Here is a 19,013-nt window from a genome sequence, read left to right as displayed (position 1 = left end):
CATAAAAAAAAACCTTTTCACTATTTTTCAGAGATATTTAAAGACTTCATATAAGCTGTGGAGGTGGATATTTTTGCAGCATATGAGTTGGAAAAAAAAAAAAAAAAGTCGCTTGGCTAAATCTGTGGTTGTCTGGTGCAGAGCATGCGCTCCCACTGTTGGCTGCTCGTGGCTTCAAGTGGAGCAGTGGAGAGTCCCGCAGCAGAACCATTGGTGCGTAATGGTGCACGACTGGACGGCAGATGTTTCACCAACGGGACACTCTGTCTCTGCACACTTTATCTGAACTCCTCCGACGTTTTGTTTTTTTTCCCTCGGCGTAGGCGTGCGTTAACTTGCTCTCCTGCCTTTTAAAAAGTTATCAGAGGAAGGAGAGGACGGAGAGAAAGAGAAGAAGAAGAAGAAGAAGAAGAAGAAGAAAGAAAAAAAAAAAAGTGGGCTCTCTCTTCAAACTGTCCCGGTTTTTACCGGGGAGTTGTCGTCATCAGCACCCAAGATATCTCCCCCCTTTGCTCTCTAAATGGATGGGGCAGTCTTGGTCTTTGCAGTTCAGCACAGGCCAAAAGATTGGAAACAACTTGTGAATATCCGAAAGTTTTGCGTCTAGAGGGGAAGCTCAGAAATGCCCGGCTGCCTCGCTGCAGCTCAACTCTGAGGACTTCTCTCCTGCATTTGTGCTTTTTTTTTTTTTTTGTCAGGAGGAAGGACTCTGCTCAGAGTTTACAACAGAAAGGAAAAGTCAGCGCTGAAGTGGCAGCTCTAACATTACAGCCCTCGCTATGGATTGGATGTATTTATTGATGTGCTTTTCACTCAGTCAGTTATTTTTGGATCATATTTTCGCTGCAGAAACGCAAGGTGAGTAATCCACTTTTCCTGCTTTGCTTTTGCTGTCTGTGTAGAATGTATTTTAGATGTAAATGTTGGTGGATAATGATAGAAATGTGGGCTGTTTCATAGTAAGATATACATAGGTCTGACAGCCCAACTGTTATTGGTAAAGTTAATACAGTGGGTTAAGCTCTATGATTTCAGATGATTATTTATTATACTAGAACTGGAGCTACATATGATTCTTACAGTTGTATACATAAAATGAAGTCTGGTCCTATTCTCTATAATACAGCATATTTTTTTTACTACTTGTACTGTAGACTTTTCCCACAGGAACTTGCAATAGTTCTGTGAATGTGACTCTCACTTGACACTGTCTGTTCCATCAGAAAAACTCTCTGGAAAGTTAAATGAATATGGTCTTATCGTGCCATTCAGCACAGACTCCCGTGGCCGCTACATTTCTCACGTGGTGTCTGCTGGAAGTGGAAGTAAAAGTGATGGTGCAGCTGATGGTGCCCCCTCAAACTATGGAAGCGGAAGAAGAAGGGTGGCCCGCGGTGCCCCCGAGATGCCCTCGGTCACCCCTGCCTTGGCTCAGCACTTGTTTTTCAATGTCACTGTTTTTGGGAAGGAACTGCACCTCCGACTGAGGGCCAACAGGAGGCTGGTGGCCCCGGGGGCTTTTGTGGAATGGCAGGAGGACTTTGTGGAAAAGTCCAAGGAGCGTATCCACGGGGACTGTGTTTTCACTGGAGATGTGAGCGACATGCCAGAGGCCTCTGTGGCTATCAGCAACTGTGATGGACTGGTAAGTCACTAATGCACAGTTGAAATGTTCCTCAGATAGAGAGAGATGCATGAAGAAAATACCCGTTTCCTTCTTTGGCTGAGTGTCTGGCATGATGTGGCATGTTATTGGTTAGTCATTCATGATGAGAGAGTTCTTGACAATGGCCACTTAGCAATGCATCCACTAGGGCAGGCACATCTGGCTCTGGAGTGAGTAGTGAGTAGGAGCAAAATCATAAAATGTGCATGCCATAAAACCAAAACAAACAGCTGAAAGGTGCTAAAATGCTCTACAAGGCTGAACAAACTGCAAATTAAAAATGCTCTCAACGTTTATTACTGTGATGGACGTCTTTCACACAAGTAATTACGTTCATTGTTTTTCTTTAACTAAAATGTTGACTGGGAGGCTTTCAAGAATTAGCATTGATTAGCATACAGCAGGGCCTGTGCAACCCTACTGTATGTAACCTGCTATATTTAAGCAATCAACATGGAAGCAGAAGTTTCTTCAAATATTTTGAGAAAAAAATGGCAACCATTGGAAACTGGCTTGAATCCAAGCTTAAAGGAAAAAGAAACCAAAAACGTTGAGAATCAACCTCTAGCATACTGGAGTTAAGTGGTTTATTCCAATGATTTTGGGATGGAACATCATTACCTACCACTGTTCAAAGCATCCTTAGTATTTGCTTGGTGTCAGTAATGGTATTTAAGGACTATCCATGTAAAAATCATTTCACAATGCAAGGTGACAATCCCAAGATAATCACTGTACTTCCAAGGCGTTGTGTCTCCTCCATGACTGCTTATCTATCAATCACTCTGCTCAAGGGTGGTCATTTGGTCGTGCAGTGATAGTCTAAAGTGCCAGGAGGTGAGCTGAGCCATTAATGGATGTTTGTTCTCCAGCAAATTAGAGAGAATTTTCAAACGTGCATGTGACATTAGAATTGGCAGGTTGACCAAAGTGAGGCTGCCCTTTAGGTTTTCTGAGACAGCTGTCTGAGTTGTTGTGATAAAAATAACGTGTGGAATGGGAGGGGGAGATAACCTCCCGACCTTGGAGCTTTTGAATATCACCAAAGACTCTCGTTTAACTAATAATTACTTTATTTCGACATGACACTCTTTGAGAGTTAAAGTGAGATGACTTTCTTTGATTCAAGTACTTGGCTGTAATTGAGACTCTTGGCTAGAATTTCCACAGGCCCATAATTTAGTGTCTTGATTTCTTTGTGTGGACAGTTGAGCTTTTCATGTTGCATCAGCACAAAGAAACCTTGGAGATCTCTTGACACTTGCATATTTTATCATCACTGCTACATTTCCTATCTCTAGTCATATATCTGTATAAATAACAACAAACTGTGCTGACGCTGAGCGTTCGTATATTTAATCTATGTACCTACTTTTGTACATTCACAATAGCTAAAGTCCGAAAAAAGTGTCTGTTTTCATGTATTGCTCCTTCTTGCTCCCTCTACGCTCTGAGTCTGTCAGCTACGCTCTGTTGAGCCCACACTGTTAGACCCCACGTAGGCGAAGTCTGCTCTGATTGGTCTGCCGATCTGCTCTGTCGTTATTGGTCAGTTGCTCAGCACGCGTCTCGGAAATTTCAACATGAGCTGCAGGGCTTGCCACAACGAAGCAATGGGCATAGATCAGTGATCTCACACTGACAATGACGCTGCACTGACAAATTTTTATCAAGGGGGGCTAGAACCAAGCGTTACATGCGGCTAATGCTGTAGCTAACAGGAGGACGTAGGAGAAGCCGCGTTTCCGCGGACTTTGAATTTTTGCACATAGATGTGCCTAAACATGCACAGGACACTTGGAAAACACACTAAAGGGCGTATAAAACCAGAAAAAGCAGAATATGGGACCTTTAATGTAATAAAAGTGAGTGGTCTTTGTGAACAATGCCATGCTATGTCTACTCACAAGTAGCCTAATTTCCTGAAAGGCGACAGTGTGTGTACCCTTCCAGCGAGTGGAGGCTAAAATTGACACAGTGGCCTCATGCAACACAATGCAGAACAATGCTGGATTCAACTCATGTTATGATAAGAAAGGTTTTTATTCTATGGTTTCTTCAAAGCTAGGTGCACAAATGGTCATCTTCTGTCAGTGTTATACGATTTTTCATGTAGCCTAATAATGAAAGCTATAATGGTTTAGAGGACATATTATTCAGTAGAGAAACCAAGAAGATAAAATCAATGCCCTTCAGAAAGCAGAAATGTGATTCCTGTCTTGTGTCAAATTTTCACTGCTTGCTTTTGTTCTGTGCAACCACTAGGTTGAAAAATTAAAAAGTCTATGTTCCAAATAAAGCTACTGACAACATGAAGTAGGGGGACACTTTTAACTTATATGACGCTATTTGTGACTTTTGAGCTAAGCTTTGTCATCTCAGCCAATGGAGCCACTGAACTTGGAGCCTCTTATGTATCCACTCTGTCTTTTATATTGTTAGCTTTGGCTCCAAAAACAACATGGTTACAGCCAAAACACCAACCTCTAGGCTCCAAAATAGTAGTCCACTAAGCAATGGATGATTTGAGTCTACTCCTTGTACAGTGATTGCTTCTTCTGCATTTTGGTCTGCTAGCTTCTGTTCCTTAGCTAACTTCTGTGCTAGCTTCTGTCTTACTGTTATTGTTCTGCTCAGATGATTTTTAAGCTAGCTTCTGTTCTGCTTGCTTTTGTTGTTTGGCTAACTTCTTCTTTGTTTACATTAGGTTCATTTTTACTGAAAAGATGTTTTATGTACCGTTTTTTTGTATGTATTTTGAACTTCTGTACTGTGCAGTACAGTTTAAGCATCCTATTTTGATAAAATATCAAGATTTAAAAGCTATGTTGTGATTCTATAGCTTTAAAAGTCTTAGCTAGAACTCTGATCAATTGTGGGTTCTTTTTCTAATCTATCGATTTTGTGATTCATGTAATGGACAAGTCTGAAAAATCAAACAAAACAGATGCTAAAACGTTTGCCAAAATTGGTTTTCAAAGTAATGAAACAAAAATGTATCAATACAGAGCTGTATAATTGTCAAAGCACCATTTTTAACACTTTCTTAACCTGCTTGTAATCATCATACAATCATCTAGAGTTGTCTAAAAATGCAATCAACTCCAATAATGATTCAGCATTTAAAAAAAACAACAACAACCCTGAAAGACAGACATTTGGGGTCTTAATGCTCAGTTCAGTTTCTTGTTGAGGAATTTATTATGTTATTGAATTGCAAACATTCATGTCTTCAGAGAATATTTGTATGAATTTAGGTTACGTTGTGTGTTGATTACTGTCCTTAAAAACCTTTTCATATTTGACTATTCAAGAGAAACCCTTGTCGTTGTATTGCAAAGTAGTAAAAGAAAACGAGCCACCTTTGCTTTTCTCTAAATTGGTTTTAATAAAGATTCACCAACTTTGAAAATGTTTCTCTCTCAACAGACACTTACTGAGAGAAACCAATCATGTTGGGTTCCTCAGAGCCCCAATTTGTAGGGAAAAAAAGATAACAAAGAATATTTTGATGGAATGAGACAGAACTTAAAAGAACATTCACAAGCAGGCAACTAATTCAATTTCTAAAGCAACCTCTTTTTATTTATTTACAACCATCGTTATTATAAGTGTTAAAGTGAAACTAAGAGCTACAACTATTAATATCAGCCTCACATTATTAAAAATGTTAAACTTACCATAATCGGTCTTCCCCCTTTCCTTGTCATTACAGTTGCTAATATTAGCAGTTGTTAATATTAGATTGATCAGTCTGTTATCTTAGTTTCTGTTCCTAACACAACACATACTTTTTTCATGTGCACTCACATTTTTGCTATAGATGTATTTTATTCTTGTTGTTCCGTCTCTCTCTTTCTGCATCTCCCTCTATTCCCTTCTCAACCCCAACAAAGTTTCGGCAGATGGCTGTTCATCATGAGTCTGGTTCTGCTCGAGGTTTGTGCCTCTTAAAGTTAGTTTTTTAATAGCTGTAACTTTGCTAAATGTTGCTTAGCGCTGTGCTCATGGTGGATTAACGTTGGGTCTTTGTAAAGGTTTAAAAAAAAGTGAGGGTAGACCTGCTCTTTTTTGTAAAGTCTCTTAAGATACCATTTGTAATGAATTGGTGCTTTAGAAATAAAGATTGATTGATTGATTGATTCTTTTAATATGGCTTACTGGGCCTCAAGAACCAAGTAAGCAGGATTTTGTTGGATAAAGACAATGATGTCAACGTTTTTATCATCTTTATTTAACTGTGGTGGAGGCAGAAGTCTTACACTACCCAGGCTCCAGTATGCAACAAATATGTACTCGATGCATGTTTTTTCTGTGATGTGTGTAAAAACATCCTATAAAGACACTTAGGAATACATTCCATGCGTTTCCTTGCATCAAAGCCAACATAAACGTAGACCTGTCTGTGCATGCAGAGTTGTCTGGGGAGCATTTGAAGATGCAGGTGAATTATTTAGTCTAAAGTGTCTGCTTGATGGGAAGACATGGAAGAGATCATGCCTGATGAAAGGCAGCGTTTAAAGGAAATAAGCACGTTAATCTTGCACAGAGGTGCATGCGGGCAAAACCTTTGAGATGTATAGTGCTTTATCTTTACTTTTCTCCATCTACAAAGGTATATTTGATGTGCTAGAAAACAAGTCAAAATACTAGATGTCAATCACAACTGCAAGGATTTTTCAGTATTTTGTACATGTATAATCCTGGAAAGAGGATGCTCAGACTTGAAGAACACACATTTTCCTGTTATTTCATGTCAATAGAAGTGAATTTTCAGGGAAAACTGTTGTAGCTTCTGCTATGCTAGCTGTTTTCCTGCAAGCGTGCTAGCATGTGTACAGTTATCTTTCTGTTTTGTTGGCTTTTGATCGACCAGCTTTGTTCTTTTACTATCTTTTTCAGCATTTCATTCATGGCTATACAGTTTGTCTTTATTTGCTCCATGTTCAAATATGTGTCTGATGTGTGACCTAAAGAAGCTATAGCGCGAGAACCTGATGTAAGTCAAAGTGGTTTTCCTACTAGGCATGTGCACATTTTGTCAACTAAACTGTTAAACACCATTGACCTCACTGGTCAGCACCAGAATTACTAATGATTTAGTAATATTTTCATATTTTTGCCCTCAATGCCAGTTTAATGTTTTGCTCTAACTGCAACACAGCCGTCCGCCACTAGCTGGGGCTGTAACCATAGACTGCTCGTTAATGGGCTCTCCCTGTTCTGCTAGCCGGATGTTAACAAGCACAGTAAACAAAAAACATCTTTTAGAAGCGGGTTAAAATTTTTGATAAAAATTTATGTAAGCGGTTGCAAGTTCAACAGGCATATCGACCTAAGCAATGTTTAACCACATTTAGAAGAGGAATGTGGACGTTAACAAGTAGGGAGGACCAACAGCTGGCAGCGCTAGCATTGCTAACATTAGCAACACTCTGCAAGCCAAATAACACTGTTTACCAACAGACAATTTTAGATACATTTTGGTCAGCTTTGACTGTGTTATGAATGTTTTCTTACCTTTTTAAAGGGAATTTAAATTTCCTTTTAATTGACTTGGAAAAAAGTCACTGACGAACATCCCTATTACCTACATTTTTCTCAGCCTCTGCTCTTGTAGCTTCTGTTTGCTAGGTGTTATCCTGCTAGTTTTTGTGCTAGCTTATGTGCTTTGCTAGTAGTTTTGATGTCGAAACCTGGTTGAAACCACTAGGCAACTGGACTTGGTTGAAGTCCAAATTTCAAGAACTTCAACCAAGTCATGTTGCTTTTTGGATTCAGATTTGAATGTTATGACCTGATGAAAGACTATGCCAGATTTGCTGTTTTGCTAGCTCCTGCCTTTATAGGTGTGATTTTATTTCTTTATTTAAAAGGGAAAATGCACGTTAATTAACAAGAGCAAAAAAGTCACACATGTAAAAATGTGCTAGATTTAGCCATGCAGGCTAATTCTCATCTGCAGTTTGTATTCATCCAAAACTCAGATGTGATGCACACAACTGTACTTAACTCCTTGAAAAGTATGTTTGACGTGCTTAGCACAAACATCCAGTGTTAATCACAGCTGCAATGATTTGTATTTTCACACCCTGTGCATTCCTGAAAAGTGCTCAGACTTGATCACCACAACAGTTTTTCAGTCACAATAACTGATTGCTTTGCTATCAGTGTGTCCTTAGCAGTGGGACTGCTCTCACGGAGATCCCAACTAGTGAGGCATGACATCATCAGAAACCGATTACGTTAACTGAGTCTCCTGCCATGTGCCCAGAGGCGCCAGATTTATGGCATTCCAAGCTCATGACAGATAAGACTTGTGTACAGTAAAGCCACACATGAATCTGTTATCTTTTGGATATATTTGGTCTATGTTTGATTGTCCTGTTTAGGATGTCTTCCTCTTCTGTTAGATGACAACAGCTGTGTACTCCAAACAAGCGTGACCTATTGTTGTGGAGCTACAAGGGATGGCTATGATTAAACTGGTGCCCATCATGATGGGGGTCTGATTGAATTACATGTGTGATGGAAACACGAGTACCAGACAAGCCTCAGTCGATAGAGTGCTATTTGTGTGTTCATCAGTTAAAAAGAGAGACACCCCTTCCAGTATTTCAGGACAGTAACAAGTCTGCTTGCTTTTTTTAGGGGTGGGGTTGCAGTTTTCCATTCGTTGTAGATGGAAAAAGCTTGCTTTGATTGTTATATTCATGAAAGTTTATAGGGATATCTGCAAAGGCCTGGTCCCATTCCAGTATTTCAGGATTGTCTGGCAAACGAGGACTCTGCTGGCACTGAGGTGGAGTCACTAAATTAAGAGCTCTATCAGAGGAAGTCCGACGACTCGGCCAATAATATGATTGATTTTCTCTGAGTCTGATATTCATTTGCAGCATCTTAAGTATCACTGTCTAAAACACTATTTAACAAGTTAGCAACACACACACACACAACCCCACACACACCGGTGGATGCTACTGCTACTAATAAACTGCTAATAGAATTGTTCTGCACACAACCTCTTAAATTCCTATCATGACTTGAACTACTTATTCTTCTTGGTAGTACAGTAGATATCATACTTCTAATTTATCTACTCCTATCTCCATTTTTTTAACCACTAGTTATTATACTACTGCTACAATTAGAACTACAACTATTGTACCACTGTTTCTATAATATGACTACCCTTGTGATTTCTGCTGCCTGTTACATCGACTACTAACCTTAGACATATAGAACTTTTTAAATCTACATTTTATTGCAAGTTATACATTCTACTCATGAACTACATCATATTTAAATTAGCTACTTGTGGGGATTATGGCGGCTTCCTAGCGCCCTCTATTGACCAGCCTACTACTTCTTCTTCAACCCCTATGGGCATTGCTATTGTCCATACTGTTCTAATAATAATTCTACACTTTTTCTGATTTTAAACTACTGCCACAATAACTGCCTCTGCTACCACCAGGACAACTACCAAAATATGATTTACCCTTTTCAACTAACTAATTTTAGAACATTTAGTGTAAAAGGCAATCCACCACTATAAGCGGCATCTATCCTTCTTGTTCAACAAGGTGCTTAAAATCAGGCTCATCTTTAATGTGAAAGTTAATCAGCTCCAATTAGCAGCCTAATTATAACCTTCTACTTCAATGAACCGTTCCTGCTAGTGGCTAGTGGCTAAATTAAATATATAATAAATATAATGTCTCTCCTCTTTGATACAAGTTCAGAACAGGGGGGGTTTATGTGATTAAGTCCAATTTCCTTTTATTAAACCTTTCCCTGATCACCAGCTGTTGCTTGCAAAGCTTTCCCTTTGTGGTCCGGCTTAGTATAGGTCAAAAAGCTGATAAAAAGGAATGAGGTAGAAATACCCCATTACCACAAGCTGTCACTCACTCAGCTTTTGAATGACCCCCTTATTGACTCATTGATCTACCTGGTGTTACGAGTAAAGCTTTGATCCAGAGTCACCGACATGTTCGTCACTGCAAGGACTTCAGGAAGATTTGTCTCATCTTGTTATGCCATGGGTCCTTATCCAGACATGCTATGGATTTTGAAAGTGAAATGAATTCATTACTGTGTGACCTTCTGAAAATGACACATGCTCAACTTGAAGTCAACAGTTGACAGCAGATTTTTTTAGTCTCTGTGTGTCTACTGTGTAGATCAGCAAATAATGTGCTTACAACCATGGGCTTCGTTTTAAATCAGTGGGCCTCAAATTGCAGGTTAAGCCTCTGGGCCTTTGGCTAAGCTCATCTTTAAAATACACCTTTACATATACAGTATATATGTTTTTTCATTCCCTCTGTTTATGTAAAATAGCTCCATGTTTTCTTTCAGTCTCAACAACGTATTGCCAGTAGTAGAGCTACATTGACATGTGTCCCCCGAAATCCTGTTTGTCCCCTTTACTTTTACACTTCCATATTCATTTTTCTTACTCAGCCATTGAAGTCAAAACAAGAAAAAAACTTGAAGAGGAGAATTGCAGCAAATTTCAGGCTTCAGCTAGAATATAATTGGAAATGATCTTGGATGAACTACGATTGTTTTTTTGTCAAGCAGTCAACCAAATTATTTGTCAATCAGATTTAGGCAAATTAAAAATCCATTTGGGTTTATAGATGAGACAAAATAATTGTATTAAGGTCTTCAGCAATAACATGTAATTGTTGGTTGTGTTGAAGACATTAAAAATAAAGACATTTAGGCAGACTTTCTAAAAATCGAATAACTCGGTGTCCCTTCCTGACTTCTGGCAGCGAAACCTCCACCTTTCCTTGGCCCAGACATACTTCCCTGCAGGGAGCACATGTTTACATTTGGTTCTTCTGAGGCTCCTTCCAGATGCTACTGCTCTCCCTCTCTCCCCTCACAGAGCTGGCTTCACTCTCCAGCCACTGCTGAAATAAGAGACCACAGAGGAAGTATTCGAGCATGTCTTACTTGGCATTTCCTGGTCAGAGGCTGGACAGATTCTTTCACTCCTCTTTGCCCTCACCGTCACAACTCAACCCTTCACTTCACAGCACTTGTGTTTTTCATCCCCAGTGTCAGCATGGGAAAGATTTGAAAGGATTTATTTTTTCCTTTGCTTTCCTGTTTGAAGACCTCTTTTTCCAGCTGTTATTACACACCATATTGCCAAAATGGATGTGCCTTTGCTAGGGGTATAATGATAGACTGGATGGATTTTTTTATGAGAATTTTACTTTCCATTATCTGCGCTGGTCAGAAAACACAAATTCAGTCTATTAAGATTCAGAGAAAGGTGGCAACACGAAGAGGAAATGTATCAACCTCAGACTATATTTTGGTTCTTTGGCAGAGAGAGACAACATTGCTTTTGCTTCATTTTTTCCTCTTTATTAGACACAGCTGATGGTGTCCAACAGGAACCATGATGGAACAATGTTCCCTGGATGGATTTGTACAAATCTTGTTGCAGTGTCCACTATTAGCTCAAAAACGAAACATTTTGGGGCGTCGGTGGCGCAGTGGTGCAGTGGTTAGTGCGCGCGCCCCAAGTATGGAGGCTATAGTCTTCCAAGCGGGTGGCCCAGGCTCGAGTCCAGCTTGTGGCTCCTTTCCCGCATGTCATTCCCCACTCTCTCTCTCTGATTTCAGACTCTATCCACTGTCCTATCTCTACAATAAAGGCACAAAAAGCCCAAAAATAAATCTTAAAAAAAAAAAAAAAAAGCATTTTGAAGGAAACATGTGAAAAACACATGGTGGATTTAATATTTGGCCCATCTTAGCGATGTGTCTCCGCTGATTGCAATAAATCACAACTTTGCTGGAGAAGCGTTAAAAAATTAAATACAGGGCGCAGCAAAAACAAAACTCCAGAGTGATGTCTGGAAACACAAATCCATCCTTAACAACTGCAAATAACAATGGGACTGTCTATCTTCAAGGTCTGATGAGAGAATCTAATCTAATGTATCTGCAGTCTGACTAAGCCCAGGTGTTAACTCTATGATTGACTGGTGGCCTGAAAGTTGAAAGCTTAAAAATAATTGAAGTAAGTAATGATTTTCCATTTTTACACTAGATAAAACAAATGGATAAGAATGGAAGAAACATTCATTTTTTGTGAGAGATTGAAACCATAGACAGATTCTAATCGAGTAAAGGCTGATGGCAAAGATGACCAAGAAATACCTCAAGTCATTGCAGCTCAAAGCTAACAAAAAAGTATTGTTCCACTGGTGGGCCATAGACAGAAATCATGCTTTCCCTCCAACAGACATTCAATCGTGTTAGAAACATTCTTTAAAACTTTCAATTCTGTTAAAGTTTGGCATATCCATTGAACAACATATTTGTGTTTGAACAAAAATGTGTAATTTAAAAATATGACAAATAACCTTTGTTCACACTGACCTTCTTCATTAACTTGAAGGTGAAAATGGCCCAGCAAGAATGGCACAATAATGACTCACAGACCTGACGTTGATAAGTTTGTCTTGCATTCAGATAAACTCTTCTGAACTTTTCATTTGGTTCAACCAAGTTCATTCACCTTTGGTTTAAATTTGAATTACCACCATCCATGACCTAGATGACTAAGAATCTACTCAGACACCAGTTTAGAGAAGACGGTATAAGACTCGATCCCACACACAGTGCAGAACAAACTGCATTTCGGTCTTCTGGCTTAAGCAGTTGAGAGACATTTTCACGCCTGTATCTAAGCCGTGCAAGTTGCTAATGTAACTGCAACCATCTGTGTACACAAATGTGTGTACTTCTGTAGCCTTTTTTAGCCTTGATATTGCAGTGCTATTAAAGGCATCATATGCACCAGTAATCAACACAGACCTGGTCTAAAGTAAACACTGCAGTTTTTTTGCATTTGTTTAAAGGAATAATATGCAACATTCTGAATATAATTATAGCAAAAATCAAATGTACCCTATGTAGATATATTGTAGGTTTACCACACAATATATATTTACTTCCCAAAAAGAAAGTGAATTAAACAGCAGAAAAGAGAGGTAATATGTTAAGTGAAGGCTGTGTTAGATATTTGTCAACAGTTAAGTTGATAAATTTACTGCCCAAGTATTGTCACGATGGAACTCAGTGGTAAATGTCAACTTGTGTTTGCTGTACTTCCTAATTGATTGGTTTATTTCCAGAGTTTCCACGTTTGACAACAGTTTCAGTCATGATGGAAGTCAGTGTTGAGGTCAGGTCTGAGCTACACTAAGCAGGTAGCTGAAAGAAGTGGCAGTAATCTCAGACTGAAACTGAAGTGGAGCACAACAGGAAGTTAGGAAGAAATAAATTGCTTTCAAAAGTACATCTGGTACTGACTGGTAATAGTTTCAAAAACAGGTTTTTAAGTAAATACAAATAGATAAAGAGGATATAAATGGGATGTAAAAGCAGTAAAAGCTCTTCATCATCTTGGTTGGGATGAAATTTTGTGGACACTAAATTGATCTTGGTAAAAGGATTGAAATGGACCAAATTGTGTCTACCTGCGTCATTCTCCATTCCATGCCCTTCTCAAAAACTGTACAATTGATCAAGCACACTGTAATTACTACCTCCAGTTGAATTTCCACCCTTTGAAGGAGAAGGGGTGCACTAATTGAAGCCCTCTTTTTTTCCAGGCAGGTCTGATCCGGACTGATAATGGGGAGTTTTTCATCGAGCCCCTTGAGAAGGGCAAGCAGGATGTGGAAGTGAAGGGGCGTGTCCACGTGGTCTACCGCAGGTCGGCCATCAAGCGGGAGTCGGGCCAACGGAGGGAGGACCTCCACAATGAAGGTAGGCGAGGAGTAGCGGTTTGACGTCAGTGGAAACAAAAAGCACTGTGTGTGTTTGAGTGTATGTTTGGACTGCATGTGATGTGAGCATGTGGGGGTATAGTATAAGTACAAGTGCACTGGAGGTTCTAAGGAGCAAGGTACGTATGTTAGATGAAAAACAAAACTTAGGTATCCAGCAAAAGAAGTAGACTCACGAGCATTCAACAGATAATACCAGAGAATAAGAAACATTTTAGTACGAGAATATGTTAATTGAAGTGGTCTTAATGTGTCTTCAGCCTATTCCGAGCGCCACAAGTTTCCATTTATTTCCTGAGATATATACACGCATTAGAGGACAAAATTTATATTTTTATATTTACAATGAAATAAAACATTTTTTTTTTACTTTTGGGGGCTTTTTGTGCCTTTAATGTAGAGATGGGACAGTGGATAGAGTTTGAAATCAGGGAGAGAGAGAGGGTAATGACATGCGGGAAAGGCGCAATAGGCTGGATGAACCTGAGCTGCCCGCGTTGAGGACAAAAGCCTCCATACTTGGGGCGCGCGCACTAACCACTGTGCCACCAGCGCCCCATGTTTATTAATTAATGGGGTCCCCTTAAGAGGATTCACTTGCGGCTCTTTAGTTCCCCATATGCGTAGCGTTTTAGCTTCTTTCAGCTCCTTGTTTTGGTTTCACTTCACTGTTTTGGTTCATTGGTATCTTGTTTACAGCAGCTGGAACTTGTCAGCTGAGCCCTGTTAAACCCGCTGTGCAACCAACCTTGAGGTTCACATTACCATGTACAGTAGACTTACAGAAGGTATGATGACGATAAAGACCCAGATATCTTGAAGGACTGAGCAAACGATTTCCACAGATATATTCTGACACCCATATTTCCCCTGCGTTTGATGGAAGCCTTTCCTCCAACACAGTGATAATGAAACATTGACAAAAGTGAAGGCATACATGATTTTTACCTTGAAGTTTAAAGAGCCTAGAATCTGATTTAGAGACTGAACTGAAACCAATTAAAACGTGTCTTATATTAAAAAAAATCCAAATCTAAAAGTTTAAAAATAGTTTACGCAAGAATTTGCAGTTAAGAAGCTCAAATTTTGTAAAATCACTTCCTAAGCTGTTAGTTTTTGGAGCTCCCTCAACCAGCTGGAGAAGTGAGGAATGCTGGGCTCCAGTGGTAGTACTAGGGACTCGGTTAGGAGGGGGGGTTGACCTTTTTGCAGCCAAAATTGAGCATCTGGGGGAAGACTCTCACTGTACTCTCTAATTCATTGAGTTCCCCTGCTGTTATGAAACTACTAATGGGCATGGGCTCTTTAATTTTACTCCACTGCCAATTTGCCCTATGGAAAAAAAGGTAATCAAGTCACTCAGTCACATTTTCATGCTGCATTTTCATGCTGCATTTCTTCACAAGCTACATTCTTTTATAAAATACTGCAGATGTGTGTGATTGGTTTTGCAACCAGACTTTGAATGTTTCCCACAAACACATTCTTGAACAATTATTACTATCACTATAACTATTGCATTTCATATTTCCATTCTTGCTTTTATCTGTAATTTACATGATGATGTTGCAATAGTTATTTTTGCAGAGCAAAATAAGCAAATAGAAGGATAATCATGAGATGGGCAAAAGAAAAGTAAAAAGACAAGATGTCAAATGCAAAAATAAGTTCTTCAAATCATCGCTCTGCATCCAATGTTTCTGTCAAATCCAAATTCACGAGTTATTTCTACTCTCAAGTGTTTCAACTCTGAGAGCCACAGATTCACAGATTGATGTCAGACTTTTTGATATTTTCGCACATACAGGAAACAGAGGGAGTGCTTAATGACATGAATGAAGCTGGTTTGACTCCACTGGGATTCTTGATCTTGATGAACACTCTTAAAGCAGGCTTAATGTGACAGAGAATTCTTGTGATCAGCTCTTTAAAGTCTTAAAGGATACTAGTCTCAGCGTTATCCTCTGATACTGCCTAGAACAGATATCGGCAAGTGTGTCAGTCAACGCACAGATCTGATACCAAAGCCAATTAACATCCCCGAAAAAGAAACAGGTTTCCTAGCATATGCTAGCATATGTAACACCACACTGTGCTAACACATATGCTTGCACTGTGCTTTATGTGACTCAAAGCCACCAAAATGTCAGCATACGGTTGTTCTATTTGCATAAGTATTAGAGAGGTATTTGGTTTTGGCCAATACTGGAGTCTACATTTCAGGAATGACATTGGGAAGGCAACGTGGTATCTGAACTTCTCTACTCAGAAAACATCCAGGATTTTTGTCCTGTCAATAACCCCAAGGGTTCTTCCTGTCCATCCTGGAACATTTACACGTTTGGTTTGCCACTTGCATAGAATGGGAGTTAAAATAAGTCAAGAGGAATCAAATATGTCCCGCACGTATTTTTCTTGCAGTTGCAGACTTTGGGATTGCGAGCCTTCCTGCGTCTCTGGATCTGGTCGAACACAAACTGTCCGAGTCCGAGCGCAAGAGGAGGCACGCAAAGAAGGACGACTACAACATTGAGGTGCTGCTGGCTGTGGACGACTCGGTGGTGCGCTTCCACGGCAAGGAGCATGTGCAGAATTATGTTCTCACGCTCATGAACATAGTAAGTGTTTTTGTTGTTTTTAATTAGCATGAAAGATTCTCACAGGCGGCTGTTTGTTTATCTGGATTTCCACATGAATAATGCAGATAATTAAATGGATTTATTGATTGTTTGGTTTATAATCTATCATAAATTAGCGAAATAATTTTTACCAACCCTTGGAGATATTTCCACCTTGTTCACACTCATAACAGACCTTGCCACACTTGTCCCTGGACCCTAGCTGTCTCTAGCTGTTTATGGATTATCAGATGAGAGGAGGAAAAAAAAGAAACTCTCTGCTAATTCATTACGGGTTCCACCAGCTCCTACCACCATAATCTGCTTACTGGTCCCAAATCCCCCAAGTCAGATTTTCACAGGGTGCTGGTTTCACTCTGTAACAGTTACCATTTGGACCGTGCATGGTGGTCTGATTAGCTGCACTAGACCAATTAGAAAGTTGAGTGGGAGCTGTGCAGGGCGAGCGTGGAAACAAGCGCCAGTGGTCCTGTCACACTGCCAAAGTCTTCTTACATGGAGTGAAGTGTTTATTTAAATAGGATATTATATTTACAATCTGTCCTCAATTGTCTTGGGCAGAGTGAGCTGTCTTGATTTTTAATGACTTTGGCTGATTGTTCTGGAGTGGCTGTGAGAGCTTGCTCCTGAGGTCTCTAATACGTTTTTCAGATCAGTCAGAAGGAGTGAATTTAAGGAGGTTTTTAAGGATTCAATTGACCCATCCTTAGAGAGACATACAGTGAAGTTCTTTGAAGTAACACCCGTACAACTCAAACCCTTCATTTTGAGCGGAATCAGACAAGAGCAATGTGCGCAGAGTTTAAACAAACGAGGGTCTTAAGTGTTTAGTTCCACGAGTAAGCCACAGGCTTGCTGTGTCTGAAAGCGCTCTGCCCACTCAAATCCCTCTGAATCCCTGCTCCGTGGCTGCAAAGTGTGTAGTACCACCTGGAGAAACTCTCCCCGAGGGATTGATTACTGAACATCCTGTCTGTGTAAAGCCAAGGTGACTGCTGTGGTGCCTGCCGCACAATGGCCGTGTTGTTCGACCAGGTTTTTTCTTCTCCACGTCGATGTGATGCCGTACACAAACCAGGGACACCTAGCGCCTGCAGCACACAGCTGCTACTCTCATTTTGCAGCTACAGCAGTCCCATTCCAGCCCTCTGAGTATGTGCGTACGTGTGTGTTTGTGTGTGTGTGTGTGTGTGTGTGTGTGTGTGTGTGTGTGTGTGTGTGTGTGTGTGCTCCTCCTGGCTTTGTCATTATCCCAGCCTGCGTGGGGTTAACCCGCCCTTCAGCAGGACTCGCCATAAAGTATTATAATCAGGTCAGAAAGCAAAGACCTGAGTCCTGCTAGACAAAAATGATGCTATAATGGAACTGTTATGACTCTATTTTTGATGCTGTTCTCGTTCAGCTGCTTCACTTTGTCAGGTGTCCAACATAAGCACACACATATATATAGGTCAGTATTGACCGCTTGAGGAATTTCAGCTCGTAAGAAATCTGGAAGAATTTGGGGTCACCCAAGTACTCTTTACAGCATTTATTGACCTGAATAGGCTTCTGTGAATGGAATATTTGCTTAAATACCTTTGGGTGTAACCCTGCGCCCCCAGAGCAAATTTGTTCTGAAGCCCAGATATCCTTCCTTCATTGACAGAGCTTTTGTTCCACACAGTCATAATTTCTAGCCAGAGAAAGCTAAGTGACACAGGCACTTGTTGGTGTTTAAAGCAAAGAGAAGCACTGTGAATCTTTTGGAAATGTCCTTTCTGAGCCGGCATGAAGACAGAAACAGAAAAGCATGAATAAAAGATAGTGTCTGTTTTAGAATAACTAGAAGAAATGTTTCAATCCTGTTGGTTTCTGCACTGCCATTATTCTTGGAAATAACAATTAGTGAAGTTACCTGACAGCCTACCTGGTTAGGAGAAAGGACATTTGCTGCTCTTACCCATAAGGAGTTCAGTCCCTGAAAAAGAAAAAGAGAGAGCGTGCTACATTCTGGAACACTCTGACTCTCCAAGCCGTGATTGAATTGTGTTTGGTTAATCTTGGAGACGACCATCAGACCATGTTGCTAACATTGTCTGTTTTGTACCTTGGCATCTCAGCCATTTATCAGAACACAAGTATGAGAATAGACAACATCTGTACATCTAAATGAATCTAAATCAAAAATATTTCGCTTTTGCTGCTTATTTTTGATCAGAAAATGCAAAGAAAACTTGACATTAAACTTCAGGAATATAAAATGAGGCTTTGACAATGAAGACATTTTTTTTTTTTTTTTTTAGCAACATCCAGATCGTTTTACTTAAAGCTCCTGGTTGGAGTTTTTATGAAGCAGATTCAAATGTAAAGTGATGCGTCTGTATGATTTATAAAAGCAAAAAAAGACTTTCAGCATAAAAATTGACTTTTTCTATTAAGTTACTTGTAATCTCTGAAACCTCTGCTGTGCTGTAGGTGTCAGAAACAGCCTTTTTCTACATTTTTCATGTCAAAGATTCATAATGCTAGTGTAATGTACCGTCTAAAGACAGCACAGTGAAGGTTCTTTTCGTCATGACACTACCCACACATGTACAGGACATTATCATCTAAGACGGTGCTGTCAATAGAGGTCGCCAAAATCTACACAAGGGAAAGTTGGTCACAGGAGCGTTAATATTCTGTAGATAAAAAACAGGGTTGTTTTCCTTTATTTAGCCGAGCATCACTTGTTGGTACATCTTTTAATTTCCTCTACTACAGCATTACAAACACATCAGATTTACCCCTCCAGGCTGTTCTGAGTAATCAGTGTTCAGCAACACCAAATAATCAATGACCTTTGGTGGATCAGCGTTACGTGTCGTAGAGTGTCTGAGAGTAACAAAGTTTATATCA

The 19,013-nt window shown here is 39.9% G+C and overlaps 1 protein-coding gene across 2 annotated transcripts in view; it reads left to right on the top strand.

Moving 5' to 3' along the window:
* Window positions 1-208: 208 nt before the first annotated feature.
* LOC109996044 (A disintegrin and metalloproteinase with thrombospondin motifs 14) overlaps window positions 209-19,013 on the top strand; it is a 44,114-nt gene continuing 25,309 nt past the window's right edge. For both annotated transcript variants that reach the window (XM_065949750.1, XM_020649985.3), the window contains exons 1-4: window positions 209-858; window positions 1,224-1,645; window positions 13,318-13,474; window positions 15,916-16,112. In XM_065949750.1, coding sequence (XP_065805822.1) covers window positions 780-858; window positions 1,224-1,645; window positions 13,318-13,474; window positions 15,916-16,112 — 855 coding nt within the window. In that variant the 5' untranslated portion in view covers window positions 209-779. The remainder of the gene's footprint in view (window positions 859-1,223; window positions 1,646-13,317; window positions 13,475-15,915; window positions 16,113-19,013) is intronic.

The sequence above is a fragment of the Labrus bergylta genome, chromosome 21, assembly GCF_963930695.1.
Source record: "Labrus bergylta chromosome 21, fLabBer1.1, whole genome shotgun sequence".
Taxonomy (NCBI): Eukaryota; Metazoa; Chordata; class Actinopteri; order Labriformes; family Labridae; genus Labrus; species Labrus bergylta.
Note: the sequence above shows the minus strand (reverse complement) of the source record. Positions and strands in the feature narration are given on the sequence as shown.